Source organism: Sceloporus occidentalis, unplaced genomic scaffold (genome assembly GCF_023333645.1).
Source record: "Sceloporus occidentalis isolate IW3139 unplaced genomic scaffold, rSceOcc1.0.p SCAF_4, whole genome shotgun sequence".
Lineage (NCBI taxonomy): Eukaryota > Metazoa > Chordata > Lepidosauria > Squamata > Phrynosomatidae > Sceloporus > Sceloporus occidentalis.
In genome coordinates this window covers 35,772,574-35,788,727 of record NW_028316984.1, presented here as the reverse complement: position 1 = coordinate 35,788,727, position 16,154 = coordinate 35,772,574, and the positions used below count along the sequence as shown (strand labels likewise).

General features: G+C 46.4%; 1 protein-coding gene across 3 annotated transcripts in view; it reads right to left on the bottom strand.

Moving 5' to 3' along the window:
• ATF2 (activating transcription factor 2) overlaps positions 1-16,154 on the bottom strand; it is a 53,918-nt gene that overhangs the window by 20,556 nt on the left and 17,208 nt on the right. Inside the window, exons 1-7 of one of the 3 annotated variants that reach the window (XM_089519711.1) lie at positions 16,024-16,102; positions 14,006-14,176; positions 13,274-13,392; positions 12,598-12,726; positions 11,209-11,387; positions 10,200-10,314; positions 9,235-9,321 (exon numbers count right to left, since the gene is read on the bottom strand). In XM_089519711.1, coding sequence (XP_089375837.1) covers positions 9,235-9,321; positions 10,200-10,314; positions 11,209-11,387; positions 12,598-12,726 — 510 coding nt within the window. In that variant the 5' untranslated portion in view covers positions 13,274-13,392; positions 14,006-14,176; positions 16,024-16,102. Of the gene's footprint in view, positions 1-9,234; positions 9,322-10,199; positions 10,315-11,208; positions 11,388-12,597; positions 12,727-13,273; positions 13,393-14,005; positions 14,177-16,023; positions 16,121-16,154 lie in introns of those variants that run through there. The other 2 variants (XM_089519709.1, XM_089519710.1) reach the window with 2 other exon arrangements.

Below are 16,154 nucleotides of genomic sequence, written 5' to 3'. Positions count from 1 at the left end.
TATTTTGCTATAGTATAATCTAAAGATAAATTGTATTTTTTCACGCACTCATGGGCACCAAGATCCCTACAGACATGAGCCGTGACACCATTTTTCAAAGTGAGGGACCTAGAAACTAGTGCACACGCTGGTAACCTCACGACTTGATTTCTGCAATGCACTCTACATAAGGCTACCCTTCTGATTAGTTCAGAAACTTCATTTAGTGCAGAACATGCAGCCAGGTTGGTTTCTGCTAAAGCCAGAAGTAATCTCATAACACCTATTTTAAAATCGCTCCACTGGATGCCCATTAGTTTACGGGCGCAGTACAAGGTGCTGGTTATCACCTTTAAAGCCCTAAACCTACCTTTGGGATCGCCTCCTTCTGTATAATCCACCCCATACACTCAGTTACCCTGGGAGGAATTTATTGCAGCCTATGAACACTAGGCTGTCTGCAACCACCCAGAGGACCTTTACGGCTGCCACTCCCAGAATATGGAATGGCCTGCCAGAGGAGATCCATCACATTACCAGGCTAAACAGCTTTTAAAAAGCTGTTCAGACTGATCTTTTTTGACAGGCCTTTCCCGGATAGATAACCGGCCACCCAAATTTGAACCTGTGTCCCCTCTGAATCTGCTATAGCCACTGTCTGATCTGTTTATTTTAAAGTATGTTTTAAATTGTGAATTGTTTAATTGTTATTTTAGGAGGGAGGGGGGGATACTGGGATCTGGGATTGTACAATTTTAACTTGTAAGCCCCCCCGGTTGTCTTGGACAGAGGTGGGATATAAATAAAAAATTATTTTATTATTTTATTTTATTTAAGTTATTATTTACCTTGGAAAGATGAAGAACATTTGGCATGTAACCCCCCCTCCACACACACACACTCGTTTCCTTTTCCTTGCCTGCCTTTAGGCTGATGTGGACCCAGAAGAACTCTTAGAGAATGAAAATGGTGGGCAACCATAGAAGTGATGTTTTGCTATGCAGCTCACTGACTAGGGAACCTATAGAAACTTGTTAAAGAATAAATAAATAAAGGGAAAAAGATGAGTCCGTTTTCAGACTCATAAACCTGGGTCTTGCATTTCCTCTTAGTAGCTCAATCAGGTCACCTTACAATCAAGACAATTTGGGTGGGGAGGGAGACTGCAGGATGACTGGGGTGGCAGAGGAATGAGGTTTGTATGAATGAATAGTATGTGTGGCTGTGTGGATGGATGGCGGATGTGTGTAAAGAAGAGAAGGCGCTTAAGGACATTTAAAAGAGGTAAACAATGAATAGACAATTGGAACGTTGGACTTACCTGAGAGACGTCCCTTTACAGCAGAGAAGGTCCGAGCATCCTGATCTTGGGTGGCTCCGCCCGCTTGGCTCCTGGTAGGCAGGTAGGGAACAAAAGAGACAAAAGGCATGACCGGGGCCATGGCCCCCCGCCCTTGCGGGCGGAGCTACCCAGGAACCCCAGTCGATTTTAAGCCGGACGCACCCTAGGATGAATGCGGTCCAGAGAAACTTGTCTCCCGCCCACCCGCGCCAGTAGGCAGATAGGGTGGGGAGGATGCTCGGACCTTCTCTGCTGTAAAGGGACGTCTCTCAGGTAAGTCCAACGTTCCATTTAGCAGCAGAGAAGGGGCCGAGCATCCTGATCTTGGGATATAAAAAAGCTGACCAGATACTAGGGAGGGCTGGCTGGCGCGGAGGGCGGATCTGACACTATTTGTTGTAACACCCTCCGGCCAAAGGCCGCCTCTGCCGATTGGAAGAGATCGAGCTTATAATGTCTGGTGAAGGTGGACGGGGACTTCCAAGTGGCTGCCCTGCAAATCTCAGCCAGCGGGGCGTTGGTGGACAGGGCCGCTGAAGTAGCTGCGCTCCTTGTCGAGTGAGCGGTGATGTCCCCCGGCGGCTGTAGGTTGAGTGACCTGTAGCACTGGACTATGCACTGCTTGATCCACCTTGCCAAGGTAGACACCGACACTTTCTTGCCCTTAGAGCTAGGTCGAAAGGAGACGAATAGCGCCTCAGACTTTCGAAATGTGGCCGTTCTCTTGAGGTAAACTTTTATGGCTCTGCGAACATCTAGAGTATGCCAACACTTCTCCAAGTCGGTTGTAGGTCGAGGACAGAAGGAGGGGAGGACGATGTCTTGAGTGGTGTGGAAGACGGAGTTGACTTTAGGGATAAAAGTTGGATCCGGTCTCAGGAGAACGGAGTCTGGCCTGATGATCAGCAGTTCCTTGCGGACGGAGAGAGCGCCGATCTCGGACACACGCCTCGCCGAAGCCAGTGCTGTCAGCATCAGCGTCTTGAAGGTCAGGAACTTGAGGGCTACTTCCCTAATCGGCTCGAAAGGCGAGATGGTCAAGGCCTTTAGGACTTGGTGGAGGTCCCATGACGGAAACCTATGTTTGGTTGGGGGCGCCTTGTTGGCGACCCCCCTTAGCAATCTACGGACATGGGGGTGCTGGGATATCCTGGCCGCCGCCTTATGGGGCAGGATGGAGGTGATGGCTGGCAGTTGTCTCTTGATAGTGTTGGGCCGCAGGCCCTGGAGAAAGCCTTCTTGTAAGAACTGGAGCACTGTTGGAACAGAAACCTTGATGAAGTCTTTGTTCTTGCGCTTGCACCACCTCCTGAACGACCTGAAGGTGTATTCGTAGATCCTATTCGTAGATTGGCGTCTCGATGCGAGGATGGAGTCAACCACTTCTGGGGAGTATCCGTAGCCACTTAGCATGTGGCGTTCAATTTCCAGGCGTGAAGCCGTAGCCAGGCTGGGTCTGGATGATGGATCTGTCCTTGAGCGAGGAGGTCTCTCCTGAGTGGGAGGGCGAAGCCTTGCGACGCCATGGCGAGGATCTCTGAGAACCAGGGTCGCCGCGGCCACGCTGGAGCTACCAGGATAACTTGCGACTTGGACCTGCGTATCCTGGCCAGGAGCTTTGTGAGAAGTGGAGTCGGGGGAAATGCATAGAGGAGGCCCTGTGGCCAGGGGTGGTTGAGGGCGTCCATTCCCTCGGCCCCTTCCGTTAGAAATCTGGAGAGGAACCTGGGTGTCTTGGCATTGGCGGGGGAGGCGAACAGGTCTAGGATGGGCTGGCCGAGTCTGTTGACGATGATCTGGAAGGTCTGAGGATGGAGGCTCCACTCTCTTTGATCTATGTCTGTTCTGCTCAGCCAGTCGGCTTTTGAGTTTAGGGATCCTTGAAGGTATTCTGCCTCCAAGGCTATGAGATTGGACTCTGCCCACGTTAGAAGGGATTGAGCCTCGCTCATCAGGGCCCTGGATCTGGTTCCCCCTTGTCGGTTGACATGAGCCTTGGCCGTGGTGTTGTCGGTTCTGATCAGCACTGACCTCTGACGGATCGTCTGCTTGAAGGCGAGGAGAGCGCAGTGAATTGCTCGGAGCTCCAGCCAGTTGATGCTGTGTGTGAGCTCTTCCGGAGTCCACTTGCCCTGGGCCAGCTGTGTTCCGCAGACCGCTCCCCAGCCCCGAAGGCTGGCATCCGTGGTGATTTGGACACTCGGGGCCCCCCAAATTAGGCGGCCTTGGTGAACTGCATCGGACATCCACCAGCGAAACGACTCCCTTGCTTCGCTGGAGAGCTGTATCGTCTTGTGTCTTTTGAGGGCAATGGCCCGTTGGTGTGGCAGAAGGAGCCATTGCAGAGGTCTCGAGTGGAATCTCGCCCAGGGAAGGCACTGGATAGCTGCTATCATGAGACCCTGGAGGCGAGCTAAGAGCTGAAGACTGGGGCGCCTGGAGGTCAGGGCCTTTGAGATGGCCTCCTGAATGGACTGGATCCGATCTGGAGGTAGGCGCACCGTCCCTGCCTGGGTGTCTATTATGGCTCCCAGATGGTGGATCTGCTGGTTTGGGAGCAGCGAGCTCTTCTCTAGGTTGAGGAGAAAACCATGATCCTGCAGAGACCTGAGAATGCAGGTGATGTCTTGAGTCCCCTGTCGCCTGGAGGACGACCGGATCAGAAGGTCGTCGAGGTAGGGATAGACGTGTAATCGCTGGTTCCTCCACCTGGCAACCAGCGCCACCATGATTTTGGTGAACACCCTGGGAGAAGAGGCTAGCCCAAAGGGGAGAGCTCTGTACTGATAATGACGTTTGCCATATCTGAACCTGAGGAATCTTCTTGAGGAAGGGTGCACCAAAATGTGTAGGTAAGCATCTTGAAGGTCCAGTGACGAGAGAAAGTCTCCTGGTTGCAGAGCGTCTAGGATGGACTTGAGAGTCTCCATTCTGAACTTTCTCTTCAGGACGAATCGGTTGACCCCCCTGAGATTCAAGATGGCTCTCCAGGATCCGTTTTTCTTGGGAACCAGGAAGAAGGTGGAATAGCAACCTAGTCCCCTCTCTCGTCTTGGGACGGGTTCGATGGCCTTGATGTCTAGCAGGCGCTTGATGGCCTCCAGCAGGAGGTGGTGCTTGCTGGGATCGGCTGATCTGGGAGATGGTATAAACTTGTCTGGGGGCGTACGGTGGAACGTTATCCTGTAGCCCTGTCGAATGGTATCCAGGACCCATTTGTCCGAGGTGGATGTCTCCCAGATGTGGCTGAACCCCTGCAGCCTGCCCCCTACTGGGGGGGCGCCGTCATTGGGGGTTATTCTTGCGGGGCTGCTTGGATCCCGCTCCCTCCTTGGAGGAGAAAGAGGGTTTTGTCTGTTTGTTAGACCTTGAGTCTCTCCAATTTGATCTGTTGGGTCTGGACTCCCTGGCTCGAAAGGAGTTGGAGGAAGAGGGGTAGGAGGGTTGGGAGCGAAAGGAAGAGCGGCTTTTGTATTGCCTCTTATCGTCTCTTTTTCTGGAGGTGGGAAGGGCTTTTTTCTTGTCCTTGCCTTCTACTAGCACTGGTTCTAAGGATTCCCCGAACAACTTGGAACCGAGGAAAGGGGTGAAAGCTAAGTTCTGCTTGGATCTTGAATCCACATTCCAGCTCTTAAGCCAGAACTGCCTGCGGACTGCCACGGCCGCTGCCTGGGCTCTAGCGCACTGTTGGATGGTGTCGAGGGTGCCGTCGGCCGCGAAGGCTGCCGCCCTGGCAATTTTGTTAACTGTTTGTTTGACCCTGGTACCTGGGTTGGGTAGAATGTCCAGGAGTTGACGGGACCACTGGAGGCTGGCTCGCATCACCATTGAGACGGTGGTCGCAGCCCTAATGGCAATGGACAGGGCCTCATGGGCCTTTTTGAGTGCTCCTTCGGCCCTACGGTCCTCTGGACTTCTGAGGGTGTCCTCACCATCCCTGCTGAACACTGCTGATGAGACGAGCGCCGACACAGGGGCATCCACGGATGGGACCCTGAGCCTGTCCATGACGGCTGGCTGAAGTACATAGTACTTGCGGGTAATGCCGTGGTTGGATCTGGCCGAGGCTGGCTTTGCCCATTCGTCTCTAATAATCTGCATGATGTTGAGTGGGCATGGGATTTGTTGGACTGGGGAGATCGGCACTGGGAACAAATCCTCGCTCATTTTTGGGAGGTCTGAATCTGGGGAGGGGGTGGCCTGGTCTGTAGGAGTGGTAAGACCTAAGGTTTTGGTAGTCTTTTTTATCAGTGGCGCATAGTCCTCCTGTTTAAACAGACGAGAGGACAATTGGGGGTCTAACTTGGTGTCCCCTTCATCATGTGACAGCTCGCCCTCCTCTGCCTCAGAGGCTGAGAGGTTGTGAGTGTCCTCCGAGATTTCGTCCTCGGAGGACAGTGCAGCGCGAGGCCGCTTACGAGTAGAGGCCCTGTCGTGTCGAATGCGCTTGGCTGGAGGGAGGAAAGAGCGCTCCGAACCCGAGGAGGAGCCTGAAGACCCTTCATCCTCCCCTTCTGAATCAGTCTGGTTGGGGGAGGGTGTGCCTCTGGCCGGAGGCCCCCGTTTTCTGGTAGCCTTGTGTCCCTGTCCCTCCCTGGCCTGACTTGGGGCCTGGGACTGGCTTATTGTGGCGGGGACCTCCCCTATCCCCCCGGAGCGGGCCCTTGCCGGCGCGGTGGCGCCTGATCCCAGCGCCGCGCGGGTGGGGTGACTGTGGGCATTGGCTTCTGGCCGCCCAAGATGGCGGCGCCCATGGGCGTCCGTGTGGCCAAGATGGCGGCGCCCATGGTTTGCCGCATGTCGCCGCTGGGGTACTTCCGGGTCGTCCGGAAGTGGGCGGAGCGCCGCCCGGCCAAGATGGCGCCCGCCATGGGCTCCCTGGTCGTCAATGGCCTGGGGTAAGCCCGGGGTCATCCCCCACCCCCCCCGGAAAGGAGCCGCTGGGGAAGAAGGGCTGAGGAAGCATGGATCCCGGCCACATCAATAGCGGCCCGCGCCCCGGGAAAGTAGCCCCCCAAGGCGCCGCGCTGGGCTCGCGTGTGTGCAGGCCGGCGCCTTCGCTCCCTCCCTGGGCTGCCCCGGTGGAGGAGGAAGCTTCCTGGTCGAGGAAGGCCCTGAACCACCTCACCAACTGTGGCGGCGGGGGGGAGTTACTCACGTCCTCCTCGCCGGTGTTGTTAAGAGAGGGCTCTCCCTCTTCAGACCAGCCATGGGTCGTCTGGGAGTCCCTTGAGCCTGCAGCGGAAGGGAGGGCTTCCTCCGGCCGCTGCGGGCGCGCTTCCACGTCCAGGGGCGCCGCTGGTGATGCCGCTCGGCGAGCAGCCGGCAAAGCCGGGGCTGGCCCGGGCAAAGTGGAAGCAAGCTCTCCTGTGGCTCTGGTCTCCCTGTCGGCCGCCATGTCCGTCGAGGGGGGGGGGGGAGGGGAGGCGGCAAGGGCAAAGGTAGCAGTAGGAGAAAAGGCTTTTTTTTTTTTTTTTTTGGTGAGGAGAGAGGGAAGGAAGAAGAGGAGAGAGAGGAGAAAAGGGAGCCAGGCGAGTCCAGAGAGCTTCTGGAGATGGATGGGAAAACAAAAAACAAACGTCCTACCAGGTGCGAGGCAGGAAGAAGACTGGGGTTCCTGGGTAGCTCCGCCCGCAAGGGCGGGGGGCCATGGCCCCGGTCATGCCTTTTGTCTCTTTTGTTCCCTACCTGCCTACCAGGAGCCAAGCGGGCGGAGCCACCCAAGATCAGGATGCTCGGCCCCTTCTCTGCTGCTAAATGTCGGAGAGAGAAATCCTCTTTATGCATTTACCTAGAAGAGGGTTTTAGTGCAACCATGCAAGCAATCAAAGGAGGCACACCCCCACCATACTCTCTCACTCCTGATCTCCCCATGCTAAATGCAAGGGCAATCCTACCTTGCCAGTGTTATTGGGTTCTGCCTTATGTTATGGGCATGCTAGTTGTTTTTTAGTCTCCAGTTTTGCCCTTCCTTGAAATGGGCATTTTGTGATTGGCCATACCTATTACAGCAACCAATGTGTAAATGATCCATATGACAGGCATTTTGGGAGGCTTCCATTACAGTCACAAATTCCAGATTGCACTACAGCCTCAAAAGGTTAGTGGTTCTGATATACCGATTCAATAAGATGCCCATTAAAACCTATCTTTACACTTTCTTAGAATTAGAAAAGACTATGATCTTAAATTGCTTTAAAATAATTCCTCCCCCCAACCACTCCATCTGAAATACTACCAGGATATGATTGCCAGACTGCATCTTCTTCCCTTTCTATATAAGAATAACTATTGCTCTGTTCTATAAAACAGATCACTTTATAAAGGACAGTAGCAACAGATACTAGTTAAACTAACTTTGTGGAAATGTAGGAGAGCCAATGTTGTACAGAAGTTTGAGCGATGACTGTGGAGACCAGGGCTCAAATCCCCACTCAGCCACTGAAACCCACTGATAAGAAAAGATGACAAACCTTCATGCTGTTTGCATGTTCTTCCCTTGGCAGCACCATTCGTAGCAACTCCCCCCAAAAAACACTCTTTGTATAGGGCTTTGCAGTACTGCTTGCAATCTACTGTACTCAGCCATTTGTTAGTAACATCCCTCTTTTTCAGGATCTCCCTGCTGCTCTCAATCTAATGTGCCAGCCAGAGAGACAGATAGATACAATGAAGTGGTGTGACACAGCTGGATGGGGCTGGCTATCCAGATATTGGTGGACTCCAGTTCCCATCAACTCTACCCAGCTTAGTCATGTGTGAGGTAAGATGGCAACAGTAGTTGATCAACATCTTGAGGGTTAAAAATTCCTCACACTTGGTATATTATGGTATGATGAGAGGGCACCCTGCCCCCATAAGAGAAAGCACATTGGTAGTTCCTGTATAAAAGAAAGCCACTGCCTTTCATTCATCTTCCTCTGGGTGCTGTGGAAGGATGGCCTTAAGAGTTCAGCTGACCTGAAGCATTCTCAGTGGATCACTCAAAAGGGGGGGAAAGCCACTGGCTGACTCCCATGAGCTGTCTCAGAATTTCTCTGTGGAGCCTAGTCCTTGTATTACAACCATGCAGCAGTGGAGCCGGGGAGAGCTTGTTCCTGCTAGAGAAGACTCATCCTTTCAGGTGCCTGTACATTCCCTCTGGGCTACTCTGTTGGGTCCAGTGCCTCCCAATACAGTGGGTTGGGATTGCTGAGGTCTTGCCCAAAGTTATATCAGATGTGAAGCCAAACATAGTACAATGATTTGAATGTTGAACTGAGACTCTGGGAGATCTGGCGTCATATCCCCACTCAGCCCTGGAAATGCACTGAGTGACCTTGGGCATGTCACACTCTCTCAGCCTTAGAAGAAAGCAATAGAAAACCCCCTCTGACTAAGTGGCAGAAATCAGGGTATAAATACTCTAAATGAAAATAAATTAAAAATGAAGTCTTGCCAAGAAAACCCTGTGATAGGGTAACCATAAGTAGGAAACAACTTGAAGGCACACAATAAAAACAACATGGGAGATGCACTCAAAGATATATCTATGCAACTCAGATGTCAACCCATTTTACATCATACACTTGTACTGAGCTGATGATGACGTTATTACATATGAGAAATGCATCCAGTGGTCTAAAAGGCTAAATAAATACTAAGTACCATTATGGTTAAATTTAATAGTTTGCTCACAGTGGTCAGCTTTACAAAATGTACACGTATTTCAGACATAAATTTATAAACCCACTTTCTTCAGTACTGAAAATGTAGTAGCTCAACAAATACATAAAACAGAAGATCTGAATAGAAAGCGAAGAACTACTAAGTAAACATTTATATTAAAAATCTCTATGTAATAATCAGTTTCACTAACTAGACTCTTATATTATGCACAAATTAATCACACTGAAGAATAATGGACCACTTACCAATTTTGCCTCAGACTGCACAGGTTGTGGAGAAGAGGGCCCTGGAATTCCTGGAATACTAGGCACCATGGTGACAGGTCTAACAAGCTGTCCAAGATAGTCAGAATTACAACAAGCACAAAAGAACATTTCACTTTATAAGCAGCTACAACGGTATATCTGCTCGCTGTGGAAAGTCCTAAGATTACTAAACTGCAATGCAGTAATCATGTTGTACTATCATAGCACAGATTAACCTGCCAAGACTTGGTGGATAGTCAGGATCTAATCAATGGTGGTAGCCTATCTATGGAATATTCTCCATACAGTCATATATGTCAGGAGCAAAAGCTGAAATAACTGAAGTGCCAAGTTCAAGCAACCAAACTTTTAATGGCTTAGCTCCCTCCCGGCCCATTTTATTATAGTTTTTATCTGGTTATCAAATGCCAGAATAATTTGGGTTACAAGTGGTTTAATGCTATGGATTTCAGTATTAATGTATCACTTTAATTTCACTGTCAGAACTACTGATGCAGCAAGCCAGCCATGAATAGTGGCAAAATCAGAATCATAGTTGGTAAGAGAAACACTTCAATTGCCTTATCAGTGCAGGAAGTTCAAGAGCAAAGTCATTTAAAATTAGAATCTTAATTCAGTAATGACTTCCATTGTTGGACCATTCTTAGCATTAAGAAATTTCTCCTAATGTTCAAATGTTAAATGTAGTCCTTCTTCCTCTCCCTGAGGAAACCCTTAAGGCCTTCTCCTGAGATCCTGGCTGGGACAGGGCTTCACCTTCCTAACTGCCAGCATGCTGTGGTCATATCTCTCTCTTCAGTCCTTCTGTCTGACTTCCCCCACATATGCCCACATGGATCAAGTGGTGCTGGAGTTACAAATGTTTCCAGTGTTAGGGTATGGAAGCTGCAACTTGCCCAAACACAGGAAGTAGGTGGGTATGTCATATATACATACACACTTACCGGAACTGCAGTTGGGACATGCACATTAGAATTTGTGATTGAGGCAGGAATAGCAACAGGCATGGTTTGTCCATTAGGAAGATGCAAAAGCAGGGGGAAAGGACCTGGAACTGGTCTAAGAAAAGAAATGGGGAGAAAGAAAAAGCACTATAGTACATATGGTACAGAGCACACAGGGTATTTCATTTCTCATGACAGCAATACTGTGCAGTTTGTACATCTATTGGTATGCCTATTTGAAACAGGATTAAGAGATGGACAGCTGCATCCAGAGCTCCCCTTCCTTCTGTTTGTGGAAGGAGTGGAGATTCAGTGGAGGGAGGGGGCAATTTTCACCAGCTCCTCCTTTTCCAGTGTCTAGCACAGAAACGGGGAATGCACAGGACACATGTTGCTCCAATCACTTTTCTTGGCCCCTCAAATCCCTGAGGCCCACAAAAAACCCACCTTGAAAATTGTGCTCAGAGAAATGGTACAATTCAAGACAACCTCCCAAAATTTTGTTATTCAACCAAAACCAGCGGACAAGCCAATTTTTCAAACCCTTAATGTTCCAGCAGATCTTTTGCTGCTTTAGATAAAATCAATAGAAACTTTTTTTAAAAAAAGGAAGAAGCAATGTGACTATGAAGAAATATTTTGAAAAACCAGGAGCAAAATATACAGAGAAATCACTTCATATACATACACGTGCCCTACACATTTGTGGGATTAGGGGCTCAAGATCCTCGCGAAAGTGGAAAACTGTAAATAGGGGGAAAGCCAAGGAGGAGCGCATGCGTGCCATTCCAGGCTGCTCCGTTTCTAGGCTTTTTCTCCCTTCCACAGAGGGGAAAAAATCCAGGATGGAGGAGGAGGAGCACATGCACCCTTCCAGGCTGTGCGGGGTGCGGAAAGAGCATAGTTGCCCTTCAGACAAACTTGCCAATAATCAAACCCGTGAATGGTAAACCCATGTATGCGGAGGGCACACTTTATTTATAGATACATGTATATATTTGGAACTCACACTATTGGCCTATTGGAAGATGGAGCCTGGGTTATGACCGTACTAGAGGTTGGTGAAGGTATGGCTTGCTGAATAATGACACTGGAGTCAGAATTTGCAAGCAACACATTAGGAACCTGCAGAGAAGCTGGACGAACAATTGTGGATGTAGGCTGAGCAGTCGGCTGGAGACACACTTCCTACAGGAAACATAACAGCTTATCATTGCAGTTCCAACTCTCCAAAGATCCCTTTAGAATCTAACAATGCATTATGAAAAATTATCCAATTCTATCAAAAAATGTTGCAAGCTAGGGTTATATCTTACGTCACCAACATCACACAGATATTCTGAGTTTTTCCACATCAGCCACTGATACTATTGGACTAATTTGGCCTTGCAATGTGTACCTGTTTTTCCATTCTCTTTTGAAGTGAGGCAGGTGAGAATATCTAGTTCACGGGCAAGATGGGAAAGATGAGCAATATGTTTTAGAAATGTTTTGCATTACAAGAGATTCAGTAATATATTCAAAGCAGAGTTTGGAAGTAACATTGGGGGTGTACAGACTGGCCATTAAGGCTGGCCTGGGGGCGGAGTTGGGGCAGGGTGTCCGCACGACGCATGCCCTGATTCTACCCCCAGGCCAGTGTGACATTGCGTGCCGCACCACACGGTGGGCAATGTCATATTGCTTTTCTGGTGCTGCATCTACGTGACACAGTGCCAAAGGAGCACTGAAAAGCTGTGGCACTAGCTATGTCACTTTTCCCAGGGTGCAAAAAGGCAAGATCAGGGTTGCAGCATGTTGCTGCTGCAGCGCTAAAACAGGCAGACTGTACAGCCCCATAGTTACTAGCATTGAGACACTGTTTTGGTAGTTAATGTGCAAAAAGGTCACATCTCAAAAGTAACATAACAAATGAGAAGAACATTACCTTATTGGTATAACCACCAAAGCTTTCTAACCTCTTTTTAAGGGAATTTTTAGGCATATTTAGGAGCATGATTTTTTAAAAAACATTTTAAGCCATTCTCTTAGTATTTTGAAGTGGTAATAAAAATCAACAAAAAGGTAATAAGTATGCAATGAGCTTCCTTTAAACACTGTAATGGGTAAAGGCAACAAACTGCAATTGAACAAATGAAGGAAATGAAATCCTTTAAAAAATAATTTTTTAAGCTCCAATTCAAAGTAGTAACAATGACCTTTAGTTGATCAAGGATGGACACTTTTGTAATATGAATGAGCAGATTTTCTTGTGCTTAGACTCTTAATGCTATCTGAATGATTAATGCTGATGTGGGCAGGGAGACCTGTAAAACTATTTGTAGTTAATAATTTTCTCAACTTAAATAGCAAAATCCATACACAGACTACACTTCGGAACTGTGAAAAATTTACTGACCTTTTCATCATTGGTAGTGGATTCTGGATGAGGTAAAGGGCTATCCTGGTGAGTTGTTTCAACCACTGAAGGCTCTTCGATTTTATTTCTAATAATTGGTGTTGCAAGAGGTGATAAATCTAGTGGCATCTAAAAGAACAAGCAGATAAATATATTCATAAACTCCCATCTAATAGCAGAGACATGAACTGATATAAGGTTTTTTTTTTTGGCACATCTTGTTTCAACAGAACTGACTTTTGTGTAAGCAGAATGCATTGTTTTGACATCTCAAGACTAAAGGCCAGTTCTTTGAAGGTTTATGGTCAGTGTCACAAACTGCATGTTTCTGTATCCCATTAGGGATCTTATCCCAGCAACTATGTAAGTGCTTAAGCACCTGTGGTATTACCACTCTACTTTGTGATTAGATTCCTTCCTTTCCTTTCCTCCTAAGATTTTGGTTTCCTTTAGTGCTACTGCTAGCTGCCTAGTTGTGTGAGACAAAATAAATTATGTACCAGTCATACTTTCATGACCTGTCACTATCTCCAAATATAGTTTGATATTTTCCTAGAACAAATAGATGAGCTAAAAAACTAACTTTCTCATTTTTACTGATACTACTGACAAAGAGCATTCAAATTTTCAACAGCAGGCTATGCAATCTGGCTTTAAACGTCTTGTGTTAACATACTTTCTTAATATCATCTTCAGAAGCTTTTTTGAATTCATTTTCAAAAGGACTTGCTAGCTCATTGAATAAACCCACTTCTTCACAATTCTTCAGGAATCGAGTTGGCGTTGGGGTCTGATCTAAGATTAAAAGAGAAATATATGGTTTTCCTTTCGTCTTAGATACACATTTGTTCTTATATATGATTGCAATTCAATGCCAATATTATTAGCATCTCAAGAATTTTCAGATGCAGTTGATCCTAAGAAAGAGCACAAGATTAAAGCAGAACAAGTGAAATCAATGGGGCTTAAATTAGTTATAACTGATAAATTCATTTCAATGGGTTTACTCTAGGTGAAAATAATACTAATCCAGTCTTTTTTAATCAAATGAAAAGCTTTATTTTTTGCAAAAAAAATATTTGCAGTACAAACATAACAACTTTATGAGCAGAAGGTATAAACTAAAGAGACCTAAATCCATATTAATATTAAATGATGTAGAACAACTGAATTACTGGGACTTATGTTAGTACTGATTCAAAAGTTTCCATTAATTCAGTGGGTTTATTAGATGGGATTAAAATCTGGATTTAAAACCTGGTGTCTGTTTGTCCATCTGATTTGTTAGGTATCAGAGGAAGCAGCATGAGACTATATTGAAAACAGTAGACAAAGATGCCATATAACTATAGGAGACGCTTGCTCATGTGTATATGGGTAAATCTAGAAACACTTTAAAATAGCTTACAATTCCATTTTCAAAATGTTCTCTTAGGTCCAAAACACACTGCAGAAATAATCCAGTTTGAGACCGCATGAACTGCCCTGGCTCAGTGCTAGGGATTCCTGGGAATTGTAGTATGTTGTGGCCCCAGATGGATCAATGATGGAACATTAGTGATAATTCACTATTTGTAGTCTGAAATTCATCAATGAGGGGAAAAGGCATTTAGGAAATCATGACATTCCTTGTATCAGGTGGAATCAAAAATTAAAAGCATGTGCTTTTAGGTGAATAAAGCAAGGCACATGTTACTTTTAACAACTGCTGAAGATTACAAGGAAATGTATTTCTGCTTTGAAAGCTGTTGCCTACTTCTTCCATAATTATTTAGGCAATTACATTTTAAAACTGTCTGTACATGACCAACAATACATTTAGTTTCACTATATCCAATAGAACACACTGGTATGAAATACAATTAAGTAGAGAAAGACAGTCAACAGGCTACAAATACCTTCTGACCACATAGGGGAATATACTCATTGGCCTGTTACAGACTGCCAAAATAAAGCTGCTTCGGGTCTCTTTGGAGGTATGCTGATTAAATGATGCATGAGTCCTAAGATTTCGGAGGTCGCGCCAAAGCCACACTCCATTCCTAAGCACTGGAATGCAGCTTTGGTGCAGCTTCCGGATTCTTAGGATGGATGCATGCATCATTTAAACAGCATACTTCCAAAGAGACCCGAAACAGCTTTATTTTGGCAGTCTGGAACAGGCCATTGAGTGCTGGCTTTTATGAAAATGCATTCCAGAGGAATACGATCACAATTCTCATTATTTAATGGGACTTTCCCATTCTCTTCTGCTGCACTGCAGCCTCCCCCCCACCAATTTCAAAAATCTGACCCTGAAGATCAAGAGGATGAGCAAATGGAAAGGGGGGGATTGGCAGGATTTAGGTGGAGCTACCCTTTCAAGCTTCCACAATTTTTGGATGAAACTGATTGCTAAACTGGGGTTTATTTGTTAATAATTAGTTTTTAAAATGAAAAATAACAAAGAATATACGTACATATTTGACTGGTAAATGCTTTAAAAGCATGCTACTCCTCTAGATCAGTGCTACTCAAAGTGGTTGGCTATAGACTGGAAATGGTCAGTGAACCACTGAGCACAAAAATGATGATAGTCCTCGGCACACTGCCAAAAATATTCTGCTGGTCTGCTACATCAGATACCTTAGGAAGCACTGCCCCAGAGCCCTCTAGATTTTGCAACAATGGCTCCAACAATCCCCAGCTAGCCCAGTCAATGGTCAGAGATTAGAAGAGATATCTTCCGAAACATCTGGAGGGGACCAGGTTGCTGTGCTCTAGAGAAAACAGGGAATATTGCCTGTCTGACTTATTTTCTTTTTTAATGTAAATATATATATTTCAAGCATAATAAGACAACTTATTTCCTCTGCTGGTACCTGCAAGGAGGCTTTTAAAGGAAAGTCTAAGAATAAAAGATCACTGTAAAGGAAGATGGTACATGTTCCTTGATCAATTACTTTGAGACCAAGAATATTTGTAGTTATAACTACCTTTATTAAAAGAAGCAAAAGAACTAAAAAAATGTTTATCCACAAGCACTTATTTTTTATTTCTAGGTTTTATATCCAGCCATTCTCCACAATGGGATTCAAGGCAGGCACATGGCAGTGATTTTAAAAGAACTGTAAGTATAAGTGTGTTCTAGGATCTATACCTGCTCTGTCAGGCATAACTTGCTACAACAGCCTTTAGGAAACTCAGTTTAACTGGACAGCTATTTATTATCTATTATCCAAATCATATGTAGACTGAAGATTATTTCTGTAAGAATGACTTGAGCAACAAGCAAAGGACACTACATTTTCTAAATGCATTTTATTAGTACAGTAATCCTATGATATTGTTCCCGATGAGCCTACAGAATTTAAATCATATACAGAAAATACACAAAATATGTGCACATTCCAAACGAAAGATGGATTAATAAAAATATATACTAACCAGCTACAATGACACTGTCATTACGAGCTGGACCAAATTTCAGTGTCATCTCATGTTTATGTTTATGGACAGCCAAATGATCCTCGTTGGTAAAACGCTGTGGCAAAAAGTTTTAAAATATAGTTATAAAA